Genomic DNA, 21,649 nt, shown 5'->3' on the forward strand with positions numbered 1-21,649 from the left:
ATAGACATGGTTTTAATTCAGCTGGAGGAAAATACTTTCTCAGGTTACAGGTCAGTCTTCCCAGAACATGTTTGCTTCATAACAATACTGGCAATATTTAACAGTATCAATTGCAGAGGCTGGGCAGGGAGCGGTGACATGTATTTTATAAACAGCAGTCATACAAGAAACAAAAATCCTGTTGATAACATGTGTTAAGGGAAAATATTAAGTCTGCACAGCGATTTATAATACTATGAGACAGGCTTTCAGAAACCTGGGAAGCTATCATGCCAGCAATCATTTTAATCAGGTAAACAGTAGAAATAAGGCCTTCGTGTTACAGAGTAATCTATGGGCATCTTGGTGATGCATACCACATACTGTAATTGCAACATCGCTGGTTGGAGTCTGGCCGAGGACCTTTTTGTTGCATGTCATCCTCTCCTACCCCTCTCTGCTCATTCTTTGTCACCTCTCTGCTGTCGTCTGTCAAATAAAGGGGAAACATAACCCAAAATATTTAAAAATAATCAAAATCATCTACCAAGAATGCGTGTTTGCCAGTACAAAAAGGTCCCTGCCAGATGGCGTTGCATTGTGTTTGCTGCAGAAGTTGAGCCAGGTTCAACTTTTTCGCGGGACGATCCAGATTTCCTTTTATGCTCTTGTACCTATAGAGCCCCAGAATGCGCTGATTATAGTATGTAGTTTGTGTGGGAATAGTGTGGGTGTGATTGTCTTGTGACTTCTTGCTGTGTTGAAGTTTTACCATTGTTTCAAATGAACATCTGAGTCAAGCAGGTCAGGATCAGCAGATCTGGTGTCACAAGACTGAAAATAATATATTTTTTGTTTTGTTTTTTGTTTTTGTACTGAAAATAGTTGAATGCCTCATCACCTATTGGCTGCTAAAAAAAACCCCAGACTCTCTTCATCTCCTAATTAATTAAATTAGTTTTTAAAAAACTTTTTTTCAGTTTTAGTTAAGCCTACTCTGAGCATAAAAGTTTTTTCAAGACTCTCTTCTGTGTGTTTGCTCCGTTAATAACAACTGTCACATGCCTTTGCCCACAACAAATTGGGGGTTTCCTCTCTGTACCGCTATATAATGAGGTTGAATATGAACAGTCTGAAAATACATGCAACGCTGTAACTGTTTTTAAGACATACTTGAATTCGGGTTACGCTGTTTTCCACATTTTCTTTGACATGCACAGTACTAGAAAAAGAGCGAACAGAACAGTTCAGATGGTAGGAGTTCAGATACCAACGAAGACGCCATGTAGACACAAAGTTGCCTCATTTCATTCATCTCTCGGTTACTACTTCTAACAGATGTCAAGGGGATGTCATAATGAAACAGATGGGATTGTCCTTCTCCAAAAGATTTGCTGTTGCTTCAGCAAATATAGCAGGCAGTATATAGTTGGCAGACACAAAGCTTGATGTCAGGCTGTGATATACTGTATGTAACCCTCCACAAAGATCAACCATTGCGGTTAAGATTCAGTGGAACATCTAGCAAGTATTTATTTATTTTTTTTCTCCTTGATTTTGATTTTATCTCTGTGCTCAGGCCAGCAGAAGATTTGTCTCGAGAAGTTAAGTCCAGCACTGATGGCAACCACAACACGACGAGCGCCGTCATGACGCCGAGCAGCCACGGCCCTGGGAAGATTGCTGCCCAGCTAGTCACGTCGTCAAGTCCCGCCACTTCCAGCAACTCTGTTCTGTCGAACTTCCTGTACGGCATGCCCATGTCATCCAAACCCCACCCAGATAGCAAGCTGGATTTCAAACCCATGTCCTTCCTCAACCTGGGCAAGGACAGACTGGCCAACTGGACAGCAGGGACGGACAAGAACATGTCTGTCAAGGACTGCGCCAACAATGGTAAGGTGTGCATGTGTGGATTGGAATGTGGTTTTCAACAATGGAACATGATTAGAAGGCTTGCTAGATATTTATATCCCAGTAACGTTAGCAGTGAATACTTCTTATCGTAGTAACCGGCAGATCTTTACTACAAGCAGAACATTGGCTTTTTCTCAGCCGAAAATATTACTTCGCTGAATGTGATGTAGAATTCAAGACTGACATAACAGTGAAGTGTTAAACCCTGCACCTCCAGTGCGCCTAGAAAGTGGTTAATTTGCCATGTGTGTTAAAGTCAGATACCGCTCAATATTTCATTCAAAGCAGCACTTTACTTTTAGAGCACATTTCCTTGTTATATTCATATCGCTAAAGGAATCATTTAACTTGCAGCCACCAGCAGTCAGGGGATTTCACTTGCCAATGCTTGAAATTCGAGAGAAGTCATACCTCTAAAATGTTTAATGCAACGTGTTTAATTCTTTATACTGGTAATTTTGCAGTTAACTATGTTAGTCAAGTTATACTGAATGCTGGGGAAATTAATTACAGATTGTGCAGATGCTAAGTGAACATTTCTTCGTGAAATGAAAGTGAATTGAACTGAATATTTTTAATTTGCCTCGCATTTTCAGATGAGACAACTAGACTACCTGGTGAGCAAGGTCAGAGCCCTCCCGGCATCCACATCTCCAAGAGGCTACTCTTCTCCATCGTGCATGAAAAATCAGGTAAGGTAACATATTACAAAAAAAAGAAATAGGTGTGTGTGTGTGTCTATAGATGTTGGCTTTATTTTAAACACAGGTATATCTGTATGGGTATTTGAAGATAGACAGACGGAGCAAGCAAATGCCTCACGTCTTTTGTCTGAGCCAGCAGTTGCTTGTCAGTCAGCTGTATTGACTGACCAGATTTTGCTTTTAAAACCATCACTAAAGAGAAACATTTAAAGCAAACTTAGAGATGTTTATAGATCAAGACTGCCAGTATTTTCCTCTGATTTTCCTCATAACTAGCTTCAAAGTCAGATTAAATACTGTCAGTGCTTCACTGGCATTGTATTAAACCACACTGAGTGAAGTGTTAAGAGTCAGGCACCTCATTGTATGGGATGTAATATATTAAGAAATGGAAAATTCTAAAAACTATTGTTCATCATAATTTCCATGTTTTCTTTGTAATTCTCATGACATACAGTGTCTGTCTTTGGAAACCTGTTTGCCCCTCGTTTCAAGTCTTTCTGCTAAGCTTGGCTAGGCAGCTGCTGGCTGCAGTTTCGTATTGAAAAGACAGACAAGTTTTACTTTGTTCTGCTCGGATTTGTAGGCCCGTGCAGTAGCCAAGCATTGTTTACTGAACCAAGGCTGAACGTTACTAACCCTTAACCATTAAGGGATAAGCTACTAAGATGTCAACAGTGATCCTTTAAGAAGATTGCGGTCATTTTCCAAGTTGACATTGAGTAGACGGAGAAGATTAATTTCAGATCTTTAGCACAACAATGAAATGAAGCTCATTTGAATGTTTAAGCTCCAATAAGCTTTCATTGTAAATCAAGCGCTGGACAGGATCTGTTTTTTTTTTACTTATTTCCTTGCAGAAAAATGGGACTCATTCATTCGGGAAACTGAAGACATCAACACACTGAGAGAATGCGTTCAGATTTTGTTCAACAGCAGATACGGTGAGAAAAAGCCTCTCTCCCTCTGCATTTTAATTTTGTTTGGGCTTCAGTATCACGTAAAGGGTGCAATTTAAAAAGGCATCTCTGCCTTCTCAAGCAATTGCTCATGCACAGTGATGATTCTGTGCGCATCTATGGATGTTGATGGATTGGGGTCACCGCTTTGGTTTGATCATCTTTCCCTCAGTGATGCACTAGACACAGTATGCTGTAAATTTTCTACAAAAAATTTCTGAGGAAGAGCTCAACCAGAAGAAAAACACAGCTGATTACAACTTCGTATCTTGAAATATTTGCATTGTTCTGCCGCTTATTTGAAAGTATTCAAAGGATGCTGCGGTGTACTTATACTGTAGATACTGTGTGTCTGCAAGCAGTTTCCACAAATTGGGGGGGGAAAGTATTTCCACATTATGGCTCATGGGATCTGTTTCCAGAATTCTTTATCCAAGCCCACAGCACCAATTATCATTCCCTTAAAGTTTAATTCCTCTTTTAGCTGGAATTATCTGCACTTCTGTAAACCTATACATGGGGTATGCATCCCACCGGAGGCTGCTTTTCCTTATGCAAATTGATGTTTGTAGAGTAACAAATGTATGAAGTAGAACTAAGAAACCACCATCACATAGAGTTGAAAGGAACTTACTGTTTTCTACCTCCAGCTGAGGCCCTGGGTCTAGATCACATGGTGCCTGTCCCCTACCGCAAAATAGCCTGTGATCCAGGGGCCGTGGAGATCATAGGCATCCCTGACCAGATCCCCTTCAAGAGACCCTGCACCTACGGAGTTCCCAAGCTCAAACGCATCCTGGACGAGCGCCATGGAATCCGCTTCATAGTCAAACGGTAAAGAATGCTTTAAGGCTATAATGGCAAAGACAAAAATACAATTTTTCGAATGTTGTTAGAATGATATACCTTTTTAGGCAGACGCTGATCTTTGGGATATATTCACAGTATCAGAAAGCTGTAATTTGTATTAGTAGATTTTCAAAGAAACACATCAATGCATGCTTTCATGAAAATCTAAGTTTAATTTAATCACTGAGTGCAGATCATTGTTTTACCAACTTGCCAATACGTTATCATCCAGCTCCACTCTACCAAACTACAGTATGGCATTGCTTCTGAAACTTTTATTTAGAAAAGATTGTTAATAAGCAGCCACCAACTGAGCCAGCCTATACCATCTGTCGGTTAAATGTCTGCCTCCTTCAGCACACTATATCCCACTGACTGGTAAACTATTTCCATTCATGTCCCAAATGACTTTCCGCTGCCAGCATGTTGCGCTAACGGCTGCTCCAGCCATTTCTTAAAGCAAATTTAAGCGAGCCACCATGCTTTGTATGAGATAACACATCTTTTAACGAATCCTGCACGCAGCTCATTAGCGTTAATACTTTTAGGAAAGATTGAAAATGTGATTAAATCCAAATAACATCACATTCCCATTGTCACTGAGATGTTCCAGAAGCAGGCCCTGATGTTCTCTTTTGGCATGTTCTTTGTTGTATACATGTTGTTGTTAGCATGCTAACAACCTAAAAAAAAAAAAAAAAAAATATATATATATATATATTGTTATTATTATTATTATTATTATTATTATGATATTATTATTTTTATTATTTATTTTTATATATATATATATATATATATTTTTTTTTTAAATCGTCAACAAATCCCATGAAAAGACCAATACCAACAAAGCGTAAGTCCATCTTTCAATACTTTTGGACTTTCCTGCACTGTCTGGTACTCATCCCCAAGCCCACCAGTTTATAGTGAAGAGGTAAACGTTTAAGAAATAGATCACATTTATGTAGTTTCCATTTTAAAGACAGCGTAGTAATTTTCTTTAACGGCTGGGCAGAGTAGATTTTAGCAAATGTTACTCAAACAGGAGTAAATGGTGTATTTGTCAGAGCCAATTTTTGAGCCGCAGATTAATACACATTTGGTTTTCTAGTGAGCATTTACAAAAACGGGATTGTATATGTGGGATTGAGTCAAAATAAACTAGAGCGCCCATGATCCTCATAATGAAGGAACATGACACCCAGTTCAAGGATGTGCTTCACTGGTGTGGTTTCATAGTGTTTGGCTAAGGTGTAGGGTTGGTTTTATCTTTGGTACAGACAGTTTTTGTTGGATGGCAAAAATAAACATTTCTGTATGTGCATTGTGCACTTGCTCTCTGACTCTCTTTTACCATTCAAGTGCACACATACACACACAGAAAATCTGACTGCTAAAATAATTACTCTATTGAATATGCATTTGCTACTATAACTTAGCTGATATCAGGCTTATATCGTGAGTTTTCTCTCTGATTTTAAACAGATCAATTTTTTTTTTAACTTATATTTGAAATTGACATGTGGCAGATTTTAAAGAAAATGTTACAAGAAAATAAATATACAAAACCCTGTAGGCAGTGTGCCGTGTTTGAACCAACGGTCTGCTATAATAAACCATTTTCAAATTTCACCTGAGATTCTGTTGCTCTGTCCCTCTTTCAGTTTGTTGATTTGGGCAACACAACCTAAGAGTTTCATGACAGAGCCACAGCAATGCTCAAACCTACCTTCAAATCAAAATGATGCCTGACATTAACAAACAAATCAGTTGGACAAGCTGTGGCTGCTAATAATAATAATAATAATAATAATAATAATAATAATAATCCATTGATCCATTCATGGAAAGGGGGAGGGATGGCATCAAAAGGTAAATATATCTCCTACTAATTTTAAAGAAGATAAATGTTTGGATTGATTACAGAACATTCTTATTGGATAACCTCAGGTTCTTCTTTAAAAAAGGACCTGGTGTCTTAATTCACTTTGAGAGGCATTTCTGCCCACGGTGATGAAGTCGGGTCTGAACAACGATCACAAATGATCTAACAACACCTAACCACTGAAATTTAAATATGATGTCAGCTGATGGTAGTTCTGCGCACTAACAATGTTTTCAATTGCGTGGCGTTTGAAACTTTGAAAACTTCAAATACTTACCGCTTCAGATTCACCAACATTCATGACTACTACTACTACCGCGCTATAGCCAGTCAACAATCCATCATACAGTTGGAAGTTGACGGATGCCAGATCATAGATGAGTAGCCCCCATTTCCCAGTCTTTCACTATTTATTATAATAATCATTTTTTTGCAGAAAACACACACACACACACACACAGACACACCTGGCAACTCCGCATATATCTCACCCGTAACACTGTGTGGAGTTTAAATGGTAAAATCGTTTCAGACTGGTAAAAATATTGGAAGGGACAATTCAGCAACAGCTTGGCACTGGTAGGGACACGTCCGTACTGTCCATACCAAACCTATGCCCATGGTTTTTGGACAACAGTGGCGCTGTATGGCACAGAAGAATGAGATGTATCCTGCTTATGATACGCAGAAAATACTTGTTAGTAACAACAATTCATTGTCGGTTTGGATCTTTTCAAGGGTTTTGTTGAAGAAAAATACAGAATATATAATAATGTCAGCAAGTTAACATGCGTACCGATATTTTAGCATTAAACTCAAAGTGGAGCTGAGCGTGAGTATGGAAAGTGTAGCTGATAGATATTGAGCTAAGCCTGACAGCTGCAGCTCAGACTGGTGAAACCCTTAGCCAAGTCTGATAACGTAGAGCTGAGTCTGATATGTCCCAACATGGCCACCGTACACGACACGGGATTAACCCTTTTGATTTAGGTAACAACACGGTCTTTCCTCTGGACCAAACTTTAAATGTTTTGCCCCACTAGTGGTAAAAAACTGAGAAGAGTAACTGTTGTTTGTGGTGTGTTAGGAGCTTTATGTTAAAGCTGTAGACTATTAGTCTTGTTCATCAGCGACCTGGAAATATAAAATCCTTAAAATATAAAATAAGGTCATCTGGCTTTAATAAGGTAGTAAATTAATTATAAATGTACAATACCGACAAATACTGCCCCTCTTAACCAGCTGGAAGTTTCAGAAGTTCAGTCCCAATGTCAAAAGGTTTTACAAATAGATGTAAATAAACAAGACTTGAAGAAAAGGTTGTGTCTAAAGATTAATCACGATTACAGCAGGAGAAGAATTTCTCAGTGGCAGACGGAGGAGTAGCAGATGCCAGAGGGAGGGAGTAGCTGTCCGGGAGTACAGTATATCGCATCCACAAGATTATTTTTAGTCAGAGGGATTCAGTGACAACAAAGGAATGACTCAATTACTTGACTGTTTGACTGAGGCTGATTGTTTGAAGAGCAATTAATGATGTGTTCCTCCACATGTACAGTGTTTGCATCATGATTTTTTTGCCCTGAGAGTTGGAACGCTCTTTGAACTCAGTGACTAATGGCCTATTTTTCTTTTTTATATTCCAGAATGTTTGATGAAAGGATTTTCACTGGTAAGACTGTGATTAATTTAGTTTTTGTTTTAATACCATTTTCTCATGCATATGAGCTGTGATTTGGCCTCATTAATAAAACACAGCTAATCTGTCTATTTATGACTTCTCATGCCAATATCTCTAATTATACTCGAAAATGTGATCTCTTGCTAGAAAGGCGCATTTTCTCTTCGGAAAAATGGTGACAGCAAGATGGGGGAAGAAATGTCTATTTGTCAGAAGGGCTCACCTACCATTTCTAGACTGACCATTATGCTTTTGTATCTTGTAAATTCATCATAAACAGTAAATTAAAGAGTAAGTAGCATTAAACTGATGTAGTACCTGTGAAGCAGAAACTAAGCATTAAAAATCCCCTTCCTTCCTTCCCCTTTCTTCGAGGTTGTTCACCCACTGCAACTCTAAACCACTGACCTGTGTCTATAGTCCAGGCAATATTACAGTGGCCAGTTTATTAGGCACACGTGGCTAAAACTACTGCAGTGTTATACTACGGCCCTGCGGAAAATCCTGTCTTCAAGACGTTTGCAGATCAGTTTTTTTGTTCCCGTTCCAGAGAGGTGTTTCGACTTAATGATCACTGAGAGGTATTTTTTAATATTTATTCCGTCCTCACCGATGTAAATGGGGTGGACAAAATATTAGAAACACCTCTCAGCCAACCTCCAAATTGGCCATAAATTTGAATCGACGCCTGTGTAAGGGCTGCGCGATTTCGGGCTGTCTCGGACTAAAGTTGACAGGCGTGACAGAAACGTTTTGAAATATTTGGCCATCCAATCACCACTGGTGGTCCTAGATGCACTGTGAGACATGCCCACCAAGATATTTGCCGACTGAAGACGAAAATTCTGACAGTCTCAGCGACTAAGGGCGAAATTCACTTTAATGAGACTGCTGCTTCTTGCCACGTCTACAAACTAACCACCCGATTCGTGCACACAAACGCCTGACCAATAAATCAGCCGGGCCCAATACTGCATATCAGCCGAACTTAGCTCATTGCAGATACATTGGTATTGGTGTATATGACAGCAGATAAATGACAGGAAAATTGAATTACAGAAAAGCCAAAGATATGTATTGAAACTTTGTCATCATTCTAGTTTTACCAACAACTGTACAATGTCCTGGCCAGGACATTAATCTGTCTCATTTGTTAAAAAGACAGAGCAAGAAACCTTATTAAAAGTGTTTATTTATTGTATGTGGTTTTTTTTAACCTCTCAAATATCAATCTCATTATCAGCCTCAAAAATCCCATATCGTGCAAACTAGAGTGCGCAGAAGCAAACTAAAAATGAATTGCTAGTTCGACTCATCGCCCAACTACAGCCTGCATCTTCAGTAAAATGAAAAACGATCTACACATTTTTTAGGGAAACTTTGGGTAAAATGTAATTATTTTGGTAGGATTCCATGTGCGCCTTGTGCGGAACCTACTCTTAACCCCGGGCATTTAGCTGTGCGATATTTGTCAGGATCTTTACAATTAATTACAGTAACGGGCTAAGAAAAAACTGCCCTGTCAAGCCTTTATTTATAGCTTTAACCCCACAGGTGCTCTCCACTAATGGGATGCAGTGTTTGTTTATCTCCTCGTGTCTTGTTTGTTGAAGCTGCTGGCAAGATTGCACGGGAGGAGGGAAAGCATGACCTGGGCTCCGTGCCGGATGACAGCTTCCCTGACAACCTGAGCGTCCCGCCCACCGCGGCCGAGCTGGTCAGCAATCCTCAGAGCAGCAGGTCAGACGGCCCACGCAGAGGCCTAGCGTTACCCCGCAGACTTTTTGTTTATAATGTGGAAATATGGGACAGCGGCATGCAGCCAAATTATATTGAATTTATAACCGCCATTACTCATCTTTCGGAACGAACTAAACAGTTTAAATGTACTGCTTTACAGAATTTATCATCTACATTGCTACTGTGACATTAGCTGTGATGAGCTTAATTTTAGTGGAAAGGCTTTAATTTATATTTTAATTTGGCCTCATTTTGGTCGTTTATCTTCTTTATATCCCGTGATTTCATATGTAATAGGCCCACAGTTTTATAGTGTTTGTGCTGGTGAGGGAAACGGTGTTACGTTTATCCAGTAGATCAACTAACAAGGATGCATTTATAGAAAAATATGAGCTGGTTACTTAATTCTAATAATAACAGCAGTTGTCTTATAGACTGTTGCTGTGTAGATGAAGCAAAATATAAGACAAATCTGCACGACTTAACAAATATCCGTTAATGTCTAAATGTAGCAAGTGACCAGTGTTTGGCCCATGAGCAGTTTCATGTGGCACTGCACAGGCCTGGAGGGGGTCAGCTGACATGAGTCATGCTAGAAAAAAGGGACCTTAATGAAACAGTTTTCTAATTGGGCGATCCGCTACATGTGCTTTATTTTACTTCACAGATCAACAAGTGCATGCGTGAGTCCCCTGGCTGACTGTGAAGCAGGTATGTGCATTATAATAACTCTTGATATGTTAAGTAATACAATATTTGAGCCCTGAGTATCAAAGGAAAGTTTCAAAGCAATGTCAACACTCTTTAGAGGTGTTTTTACAGAAATCTCCCTCCATGTTTTGCAGTCCTTTCAGTTCAAACATACTCTATCGCTGACTTAAACTTGTTTAACACAGCCGTAAAACACAGTGCCACAGACCGATGGGAAGTCAGGCAGAATGAACTGTTCATTCCTGCAGGTCCTTCAGGAGATTGCATTCCTTTGAAAAGGATTAAAACAGAGCCTCCAGATGGGGAAATCATTCAAGTGACAGTGCCAGGTAAGTGAGCACACGCTCGGCAGCCATTAGCTTTGAAATTGTTCACTTCTCAGGATATAAACACGGTATCAAGAGATGGGTTTTCGTAGGTTCGTCACTGACATATCACAGATTTGTGATACATTGTCCAAATGTAAAACTACGTCATCAGATGTCAACATCAGGACTTACGTCTCCATCTGTTGCCGTCCCCTCCGGCTGATCTGTCCAACTTTGCATAATTGAACTTTGCAGACTTCAGTAACCAAAGACTATGCACTGTAATCTCAGTGCACTGCACAATGCATGCTCACATTCACCAACCCTCAGAGAGGCAAAAGCAAAATGATTGCTGGTGAATTCCTTTCAGTGAGTAGAGCAACTGCTTGTTGCTACTGAGAAGAAAGTTTGGTCGTGGCCGTTCAATTTTGACTCGTCACCCGCTGAGGGTGAGCACTTTCTGACCTGGCGCCCAAATCTTATCTGGAGCCTAGCACACAGTGAAGCCACAGAGTTGCAGTTAGTGAGGATGGGGATACTCGTCTCAGTGGGAGTTAACTTTGTGATTTAGGCTTACACCTGAACATCCTGGCTAGCACAGCTTTTACTGTATTTATTCCATTTTGATGTTTGCAAACAAAGTAGAAGGAAGTGGCCTTGCACTGCTTTTTACTGAGGTGAGGACGTTAAGTTAGTCAGTCCTCGAGCCTTTTTTTTCCCCTTGTAAAAGCAAAATGCACTGTTTAAAAACACCTCCTGTAAAACATAAATTTCACCAGTGTTGTATGTATGTTCTCGAGCATGGCATCTTTTTTTTTTTTTTTTCACCTTCTCAGTTACGTATATCCATAACATTCTGGCTTGTAAAATATAGTAGAAAAACAAGCAGAAGCCAGAACCAGAAGCCTCAACAGTTCTTAGAAGTTCAGGTTATGGGAAGCTCCAAGTTACAGGCAGTTAACTTCCTATAGTGGAAAAGAGCTAGCTGAGATTTATGCTTTTATCTGAGGTGTTTTCATTATGTTTCACTTTCACAAGACTTAAGACTTAGAGGATGGGGACTGACTGATTGTTTTGGCAAACATATGTCAGGTAAACTTTGCTACCTCAGATAAAAAGTAGCTTACAGCTGCTTCCCAAAACTCTGCAATTGTATGCATCAGGGACTGTCTCCAAAACAGCGGCTGAGACAGTTAAATCTATGTCGGCATTACATGTTTACAGGCCTATTTCTCTTCTTCTCTTCTTCTCTGAGTAGCAACATGGTTACAGGCTAAAACTGATATCAAACTAGAAAACTAGATATATTAACAGGAAATGTCAGCAAGCTGTTGCTCTCCTGTGTTTATAGTGCATCACACCAAAAAGTTGTGAAAAGGTGGTGGAAAAAAAAATTTGTTCCCCCAGATGCTGGTACAAGTGGGGAGGAGCCCAGTGAGTCTGTGGCCGAGCCTGTCGCAGCTGCAGCTTGTCCTGCCACAGTCTCGCCTTCTGCTCCCCCCGCCACCCCTGCTCCCTCGGCTCCCCATCACCCGATGGAAAATCACACAGGTAACTTCAGCCATGGCGACCCCCGCCTCCATTTCCTCTGCCTCCTTCTCACCGCAGCTCCTGGAATGCCAGCTCCACCCAGAGCTTTACAACCGCCCCGGTGCCGCCCAGCGCCCACCACTCAAACCCCCACTCTCTGGCCCTTTTTAGGGTTCTAGATAAGCCGCAGCACGTATGAAACCACTTTTCTCAGACACTTTATCTTCCACGCTCCCACTTCCCCATGACCAAACATCCCCAGCCCCCAGTAGACACACCCCCAACCTTAAAAATCCCACCTCCCCAATTCTGACCCACTGTAGCTTTTCTGTTCCCACAGTCTTACAAATAGTAGCTCTCATCTGTGAAAGGCACCATGTATCAGCTGTAGCAATTTGACTGACTCTGTAGCTTCGAGTCACTCTCTGGGTCACCTTTGTAGTTCTGTCAGAGCATAAAATGAAAGTAATTTCTCCGGTAATTTTGCCATTTCACTTAACAAAACTGATGCATTGTGCACATTTCCAGATTTTGAGTCATACTGTCCTCTAGTCCTGCTACCCAGAACAATTAGTGTTAGATATTGTGTTAGAAAAGCCCAAACTGCTCTCAGAAATCCTGTCAAAACACTTGAATCCTACCTTCATCTAACACAGAACTGTCTGTAGAGTGAAGCAGCTCTTGCCTTTTAAGCCATAGATGACTAGAGTAATGTTACCAAGAACATTTGAGTAGACTACACTCACTTCCTGCACTTCACTTGCCTCATTTATCAAATACTGTAAATTCGGATCAATTTAAAAATGGTTTACAGTACATTTTGGTAATGAAGCTGTGCAAAAGACACTAAGGATGGATTAAAGGATGATGCCCCGTGTTTAAAGGCCAAAAGCTTATTTAAAAGTTTGTTAGTGATTAAGTAAGAAAGTTCTTGCACTGACACTGAAAATGTTGAATTGCCAAAAGTTGATTAAAGGACCTCTGGCAACCTGCTTGCACCAGGCAGCTGGTACTGTGTGATCTATTTAATGTTTCTTTTTTTAATTACTTTTCCCATTAAATTAGGCCATTTTTTTCTACATTTGAAGGTAGTGCTATACCAATGCTGCAGAGAATGAGGTGCCTACTCAATGTGATCTTGGGTGTAGCATACAATCCCTCCAGGAGGCATTTTGTTTTATTTTCTTCATTTGATTGTGCTTTGTTTAAGTTTTCTTTTCTTTCACAAATGACCACTAAAGGAACGAAAATAAAGGTAAGTGCAGCAAATGTCACATTTTGTATTGTTTGCTGTTGTAGGTTCTAACGAGTTTTTTTTAACTGGGCGACAATGAAATAAAATCATAGTGGGGACTCGTCAGCTCTCATCAGGAGCTGTGGTGATTCAGGTTGGGTTACATCGTCTTTCCAGGTCTAGATACACCATTCAATTGATAATTGTCAAAGTCTGTGAGTCCTGAATTCTGAATGTATCTGAACATGTGTAAGACAGCAGGAAGAATTTGCATTTTATTGCGGTCCAAAGCTCGCGCCAAGAAATAAACACTAACTCTGTTGAGTTTATAATCCTCAGTTCTTGCGCCATAGTTCGGTTCATCTGGGTTATTTGGCTGAAATAAATATGACAATATAGCAGTTGAAGACGAAAATCACATAAAATGATCAAATTGATGTTCAGTGCAGTTAACTTTATTCCACTTTTTATGCATGATATCAGGAAAAAATGACTAATGCAATAATTACTGCAAAAAAGTTCTGAGAATGCTGCAGTCGAAGTGGCACCAAGCCTCACTCACCACACAGTGTTAACTCACACTGAACAAGTTTTTCTTGGGCTCAGTTAATGCTAAACCATCAAGACAGTAACAAAGTTGGAGTAATCCATCTTTGGATTCTTTGCTGTATAAATGTTGAAGGTGGCTGTGCGTTTGCCCCTCTCATGTTTTCCTTGCACCTTGCAGCTGAGGCTCCGTCACCCAGTGCGGCCTCCCAGAGCATCAGAAGATCCTCTGAAGGTAGGGTGGAGACTAAATCACCAGAGGCCACTGATGCAAACGATCTATGTAGGATCCAAATCCAATGCATTTCTGTCTGTTTTGTCACTGTCTGTAACATATTAACTCATTTTAGAGGCAGACTGGAATAAAATATGACAGCTACAAAACTTTTGGTCCAGACACGCTCTGCACAGCGTACCCTGCAGATACTCCAGCTACAGCCCTGGCTCTGTGAAAGCAGCCTTTATGTGTCCGATACAAAGGTTGTTTTCCTAGCCTTTAAAAATCTGATTCTAACACTTTCATGTTAAGTGATGAATTGCTGTTATCTTTTTCTGTTATCTCCAAGATCCCATATTTGGTAACAGAGACAAGAGAAAATGAAAACCATCACTAGGATTTGGTAATTCACTGTGTTATTGTAATTTTACAACTTGTAGTTGTGGTAAAACTGATGATAGTTTACTTTTACTTCAGGTACAGCATAGTTAATCTGTGGGTTTTATTCACATCTACCTGTACTTTGTTTTTCAACCCCGTTTCTGCACTTTTACCACTTGTCTTTTCTTACGTCCATTTGTTACGGTCTCCGGTGATTAATACACCACACAGTCAGTTTGTCATTACCAGGTCAGTGTAGGACAGGGGGCATTTAATCAAAATAAAGTTTACGAGGGGGAGAAGTAGTAATGTTCACTGGTGAGAGGACTTCTCTCACGTAACGTTCGTGGTGTAAACGCTCTGGCGTTTTCATCTGTTTGACTCATTCAGCAGGGAGCCTGGTGGAGGACATTGGTGAAATGATTCTTCAGCTTCGGAGACAAGTGGAGAGCCTCTTCAGCATTAAGTACGGTAAGCTACCTGTAGTGGGGGAGCTTTACCCTCATTCATACAAGGGTGGGAACTAGTGTCGGGCCCATTCGTTTTGCAGGAAGACTTTGATCATTACCAGATTAAACAGTTAAGCTTTCTAAAGTCTGTTCCAATACTGATAGTCATATTCAAGTTTTTTTTTTTTTTTTAATAAATAATTTAACACATCAGAGTTAGTCTGTTCGGTGTGGGGCAAACTGGAGGGGATGAAAAAAAATTCATCTCAGCTTCACATCACAGGAGGTACCAGGCATTAGTGTTTTTATAACAGTTTTGTAACATTTAGATACTTAATGAAGGAAGCAGTTTACCAACAACATCACTGTGTTTTTAAGTTTGTCGTTACTTGGTTTTTCTATTTGGATCTTACCCCTGATAAGCTAGCTCACCTTTCACTAATAACAAAGCAACGATTTTATTTTGAAAGGCCAGGGTAATACGAGAGGACACGAGTTAGAATTTGTTACAGTAATACTGGTTCACCAATAGCACTCGATCGTGCTCGGCAGTCAGACGGGGGGTTGTAGACACGCCAGCGGTTTAGCCAGATGTTTATTAAATTGGGAGGCAAAACTATTGCTAGTAAGCCCTCATTGCACAGGAAAGCTGTTCGGTGAGGGAGGAACTTTTAACTTTGGTTTACAACTGACTGGGTAACAAATGTACCATTCGCCTTTGTTTTGTCTTCCAAATAAGTTTGGCTCTCCTGCAGGTTTCTACCTGGATAGATTGTGCTTCGTCTCATTCAATGAAGTAAAGTCCCTTCCTGTGTTTCTGCCCTCTCTTCGTCCACAGCCGAAGCACTGGGCCTACCTGAACCAGCCAAAGTGCCCTACTCCAAGTTCCAGATGTACCCAGAGGATCTGTACGTCACCGGGCTGCCGGAGGGAATCTCCCTCCGAAGGCCCAACTGTTTCGGGGCGGCCAAACTGCGCAAGATCATGGCTGCCAGCAGTCAGATCCAGTTTGTTATCAAAAGGTAAGAGCACATCAAGGAACTGTTGGAGCAAACTGTATATATCATGTCAAGTGCGTATTACTTCCTTTTGTAGCACTTAATTTTCAACTACATTTGTGTCGACAGTTTACAAGGTTGTCTTCAGACGAGGAACTGACACTTTAATGTAGGGATTAAATCACTGCTTAGAAAATATTGTAATAATCTTTTTGTTTGTTTCCAGGCCTGAGCTGTTAACTGAGCAAGTAAAACAAGAAATGCCTTCTATCCCCGTCTGTGATTCGGGTATGTCCTTCTTATACTTCTTGTTGGAGATGTTGGGCATGCATCCATAATGTATTTAACTGCAAGTAACTGAAAAATAAAAGCAAATTGTCCACCACTATATTATGTATTTTACTCTTTTATGAAGATAGGAAGGCTTTGTTAAAATTCAGGCCTGGATACATCAGGGTTTTGTTGGGAAGATTGCAGCAAAACAACAAAATGGGGAAGCTATATTATTCATTAGACCTGTGCCGTAAATGGCATATTTACCTAAAAGCCCTGCTGAAAAAATTAAGCCACTTTGTGCATGTCATGGTCATGAATACATAACTATGTGTTCGTCTTCCTAGTCCCATTATTTTGTCTTTAATTAGTTGTTTATAATTTAGATAGTGCAGACTGAGACTGTGACCGGTTTACAAATCACGGTAGGAACTGTACGAAAGTGCTCTTCTGGATACCAGCTCACGAAGAGTTGGTGTGTCTGTAATGGCTGCTGTCACAGCCGTTTGCACCAGTGTTTTAGTGAATAACAAGAACTCTTCTTGAAGATGAGGAAACTGCAAAATGACCAACTTCCCTGTGTCTGGACCTAAGTCTTCTTGATCAGTACCATCGTATAATGTATTCTGCACATTCTGCCTTACATGCAGTATACATTTCAAAAGGATGTAAACCTGCAGCCGTTCCAAGTACTGGTTTAAGATGCTATTAATACTGTACCGATTGTTAAGCCCCTTCAGGCAAATACTGGGCTACATACATACATACATACATACATACATATACATATACATACATACATACATACATATACATATATATATATATATATATATATATATATATATATATATATATATACATATATATATATACATATACATATATATATATATATATATACATATATATATATATATATAAAATTTGACTTGACTTGAATTTGACTATTTGCACTGTCCTCTGCAAACCGCTCCTCTAAAGGAAAAAGAGAGTCCTTGCAGGGATTTCCTGCCGCTATCTCTACTTTTTATTTGTGACAAAGCTCCACAGCTGGAACGAAGAGCTCTTAGCATTTTTGTTTTGTTCAGTAAATCTTAAAGAGACGTCAAAAACATAAGTTTAACCTTTAAATGTTTTTCCAAAGAGCTGGACGCCAAGGACGCAGCATCAGTAACAGAGGATACTGCAGCTATATCCAAGAGACCTGGATTCTCAGGTACGTTCAGGTTTCAGTTTTCACTTTCAGTCACCGCTTTGAAGCTTAGATTTGATGCAGTCAATTGTTTCAACATAAATCGGCTTTGTGTATCGATTGGAAGAGGCTCCATAACTGCAGCAGACTCTAGGGAAGCGCATCGTTGGAATGGATATTTAAAAAGATGAAGTTTCAAAGTGTCTTCTATCTCCTGTCTCCAGAGTGTTTGGAGTCCAAGCTGTCCAGGATCGACCTGGCCAACACGCTGCGAGAGCAGGTCCAAGATCTGTTCAACAGGAAGTATGGGGAGGCATTGGGCATCAAGTACCCTGTGCAAGTGCCTTACAAGAGGATCAAGAACAACCCGGACTCGGTCATCATCGAGGGCCTTCCTCCCGGCATCCCCTTCAGGAAGCCCTGCACCTTTGGCTCCCAGAACCTGGAGAGGATCCTGGCGGTGGCTGACAAAATCAGCTTCACCATCACCAGGTGGGAACTCCAGTTTCCTTTTTTCAGTCTCTCTCAGTAACAGTTAAGGGTTCACTGAAGCGAAAAAAAAAGTGACTTATGATACGTTTCACATAAGGAGATGGGTGGTCCAAGTCACGCAATCGAACTTTTTGAAAGCCATTTTATAATAAGCATACAATGGCTATGGTGTGTAATGCCCAGGTAAGACAGAGAAAACATGAGCCACCAAACTGTTGCACCGGGTCGAGCCACAATCATCACCAAGTGACAACTTGAAAACACTCAGACCATATTCCTCCGCCAAAGCTGCACAACACTTTAAATGTATATAGTTTTTCAGTAGTATTTAAACAGTGAAAACAGCCCTCCGCAAGTTCCAAGAGCTTTGGAGCTATACATCTTCAGATTGTCACCTGCAGAGAAAAGCAGCAACTAGTAATTCTTGAGAAGCTGGAAGCAGGTAATATTTGGCCTATTTGCTTGATAAATGACTTGTAAAAATAATCTCTTATACACATTGTTGTACACTATTTTAATCTCGATTGAATAATAATAGTTTTAGCACTTGATCAGCATCAAAATACAGTAAATGGTCAAATCTTTCCAAAATACCAGACCTGGCAATGTTGAGAAATCCTTTAAAAATCACAGGATCAACTCAAGTAAAAATAAAAAATAAAAAAATCAGAGTCTCTTGGCCCTTCTTCTAGTTTTGCAAAAAGCTGAATTGAAATCTGTCAACTTGTTCTTGAGACAACCTGCTGAATCACAAACCCCCCTTGGCATCGCCGGGCTCCGCGGTCAACAGGGCTCATAGCATGCCGTCACAGGCTCTCAGCGTCTGGTAGGTGCTGTCTGTTCTTTAGGCAGGTAGGATGAGGACAAACGTAAGCTCAACATTACCTCATCAATCATAAGAACAGATGACAACAGGCTTAAATAAAACATCGTAACTGGAATGTGTCTCAACAACTGTGATTTTAATTATGTGTTACCGTTTTGTCAAATCTTTTAACCCTTCAACGTGACATCCTCGTATCCCTTTCTTCTTTGCAGACCTTTTCAAGGACTCATTCCAAAACCAGGTGGGAACAGAATCAGATTTTCCATCAAGTTCGATTAATTAGCCAAAATCTAAGCACAGAGAGCTAAAATTAACTTCATGTAATGTTAACATATCATTCATCAATTTTATCAGCTCCTCGACGAGTCACTTTACTAAAGAAGGCCTACGCCTCGATAAGCGGTGAGTAGAAAGTGTTTTATAGCTTCCTGATTTATTTATTTTATTTTATTTTTTTCTCTTTTCCCTTCATCGGGAACTTGACTTTGAAAGTTGTCATTAACTGATTCTCTTCACCTGACAGATGATGATGACATTAACCGCATGGGAGAGAAAGTGGTCCTTCGAGAGCAAGTCAAGGAACTGTTCAACAAGAAATACGGTGAATGGATTTGGATTATTGTGCGATGCAGCAACTCGAGCTTTCGTTACGCTCCGGGATGACCTCTGTCTTTAAAATATAATTCAGCATCAGGACCGAACGCCACTGTGTGTTTGCACTAAACGCTGGCATTGTTTTCCGGCTGCACACTGTTCTTTACATGTGATTAATAGCTTCCCTGAATGAACGTTAATGCACTGCAGGCTAAAGACGTGAGAAGTAAATCACAGTATAAATAAGGAAAACTAAAAATGCCTTGTATCAGATACAAAGTGTGAATCTAGATTTACAGCACAGCAGCACACACTTATTAGGATAATAACTTATTTATATCCACCTCATTTTTCCTCAGGCAGTTCTGCTTGCTCATTTCCACAGTGATAAAGCAAAAGTCAGAAGGACGCTTCCACTTACTCCACACATTTCAAACCTCTAATTTTCAGTTTACCCCTCATCTACACAAAAATTTGCATGTATTTAAAGTTTTTGGTTTTTTATTTTTTTGTAGAGCTACCAGTAAAACAACCAGCATCTAGTCTTTTTGTCCTACTGTTAGCAGCTTTTTTGCAGGTGAACCCAAAAGCTTAACTTCTCTCTCGTTGTGCGTTTTTAGGTGAAGCCCTGGGCTTAGACCGCTCCGTCATGGTCCCATACAAGCTAATCCGTGGCAGTCCAGAGTCGGTAGAAGTTAGTGGCCTTCCAGACGACATCCCCTTCCGAAACCCAAACACCTACGACATCGTGTGCCTGGAGAAAATCCTTCAGGCCGCAGATAAAATAGCATTCAACATCAAGAGCCAGCTACAGTGAGTGTGGAGACACCTAAATATTCCGCAGCCTGCTGGTTGTCACCACACTGTGTATTTCAGTGGGAATTTACTGTTTTGCTGCTTGGTAGTTAAGCTCATTACAGCTTATTTATGCTTTGGATTTAAATCTCTCCTCAACAGCCAATGTAAATAATATGAAACAGTGAACAATATTTTGACATTGAAGCAGTTAAGCTATGATGAAAGAACGGAGGCGAAGACTTAAATTATGCAAAAGTTTGGCTTTCTTTCCTCTTTAGTTATGAAACGACTGGAGCCTGAACAGTAGGCTAACGCAACTCTATTGTTCTGTAATTTAAAAAAAAAAAAAAAAAATTATCTTGTTTGCATCTCTGAAAACAACTAGTGCTGTCACCTGAAGTGACCCAGCCTGTTCTTTCTCACGCAGGCCCTTTGCAGAAATCTGTAGCCAGGCTTGTAACACAGGTAGGTCCTGTTTAATTTCCTTGTGTTCCTGAAGTAGAGCTCTGTGCTGTAAACCCCGAGGTTGGCACCTGAGAGCGAAACTAATTCCTTTGTGTCTCTTTAGTAGGAACAGACGCCTCCACCAGTCGACGAAAGCGCAAGAGAGTCCAGGAGAGCAATCGAGTACCGGCCTCCTCTGACCTGGGGATATCAACCAATCAGATTCCAGTGATGGTATGTTAGAAAAACAAAACCGGGTGAAAGAAAACACACTTTCCTTACAAAAAAAAAAATTAATTCATTGTGAAACAATAATTGCAGTAATATGATAAACGACAGGTCAACGAACTGTCAGAGAGAATGGGATTATGTTGCACCCGCTACTCGTAAATCCTCCAAGTCATTGATCGTCGTCAAATCTTAGTAACTACTAGCTGGTTTCAAACTACTGATTTACTAAATTGGGTAAAAAATGTAGAGGTATTGATAATACCAGTGTTTCTGTTAATATGAAAAGCACTTTCCGATTGATTGATGACTAAGCCCTCAGTTTTGTTTGCCCTGGAAGGACGGCACCCTCTGCCTGCGCCCTGCTGTAACTTCATCTGATAAATTTCCTTTCAAATCTGACGTGGTAGCTGAAAATGTAAAACGCAGCGCTGAGGCAAACCGTGTTGACCAGGCTTCCTTTGTTTTTTTTAAGCATTGTTTTTTAAACTGGAAATCTCGAAGATGTGTTAACTTGGCGACATCTGTAGTTAGTGGTGGTAACGGCAAATGTGGTTTAATTCCAAAAGGTCAGCAGCAAAACAAACCATTGATGTTTTGATAAAGAAGTTGGGCAATAATTGGCCCTCTTCCATCATCCTGAGAGCAACCCTGATCTGATTTTATGCTGCACGCAGCATGAGTCTGCAAACGGCAGGACGCAGGGAAAGG

The 21,649-nt window shown here is 40.3% G+C and overlaps 1 protein-coding gene across 2 annotated transcripts in view; it reads left to right on the forward strand.

The window, feature by feature from the left end:
* The window catches only part of gtf2ird1 (GTF2I repeat domain containing 1), a 33,134-nt gene that overhangs the window by 9,007 nt on the left and 2,478 nt on the right, over positions 1-21,649 (forward strand). Inside the window, exons 6-26 of one of the 2 annotated variants that reach the window (XM_040150261.1) lie at positions 1,559-1,875; positions 2,493-2,588; positions 3,461-3,544; positions 4,210-4,393; positions 7,940-7,965; positions 9,588-9,714; positions 10,382-10,425; positions 10,674-10,754; positions 12,141-12,284; positions 14,225-14,278; positions 15,035-15,112; positions 15,929-16,112; positions 16,315-16,376; positions 17,509-17,580; positions 17,781-18,048; positions 19,087-19,115; positions 19,229-19,276; positions 19,398-19,475; positions 20,089-20,281; positions 20,694-20,731; positions 20,835-20,944. In XM_040150261.1, coding sequence (XP_040006195.1) covers positions 1,559-1,875; positions 2,493-2,588; positions 3,461-3,544; positions 4,210-4,393; positions 7,940-7,965; positions 9,588-9,714; positions 10,382-10,425; positions 10,674-10,754; positions 12,141-12,284; positions 14,225-14,278; positions 15,035-15,112; positions 15,929-16,112; positions 16,315-16,376; positions 17,509-17,580; positions 17,781-18,048; positions 19,087-19,115; positions 19,229-19,276; positions 19,398-19,475; positions 20,089-20,281; positions 20,694-20,731; positions 20,835-20,944 — 2,317 coding nt within the window. Of the gene's footprint in view, positions 1-1,558; positions 1,876-2,492; positions 2,589-3,460; positions 3,545-4,209; positions 4,394-7,939; positions 7,966-9,587; positions 9,715-10,381; positions 10,426-10,673; positions 10,755-12,140; positions 12,285-14,224; positions 14,279-15,031; positions 15,113-15,928; positions 16,113-16,314; positions 16,377-17,508; positions 17,581-17,780; positions 18,049-19,086; positions 19,116-19,228; positions 19,277-19,397; positions 19,476-20,088; positions 20,282-20,693; positions 20,732-20,834; positions 20,945-21,649 lie in introns of both variants that reach the window. The other variant, XM_040150260.1, reaches the window with a different exon arrangement.

The sequence above is a fragment of the Xiphias gladius genome, chromosome 17 (genome assembly GCF_016859285.1).
Source record: "Xiphias gladius isolate SHS-SW01 ecotype Sanya breed wild chromosome 17, ASM1685928v1, whole genome shotgun sequence".
Taxonomy (NCBI): domain Eukaryota; kingdom Metazoa; phylum Chordata; class Actinopteri; order Istiophoriformes; family Xiphiidae; genus Xiphias; species Xiphias gladius.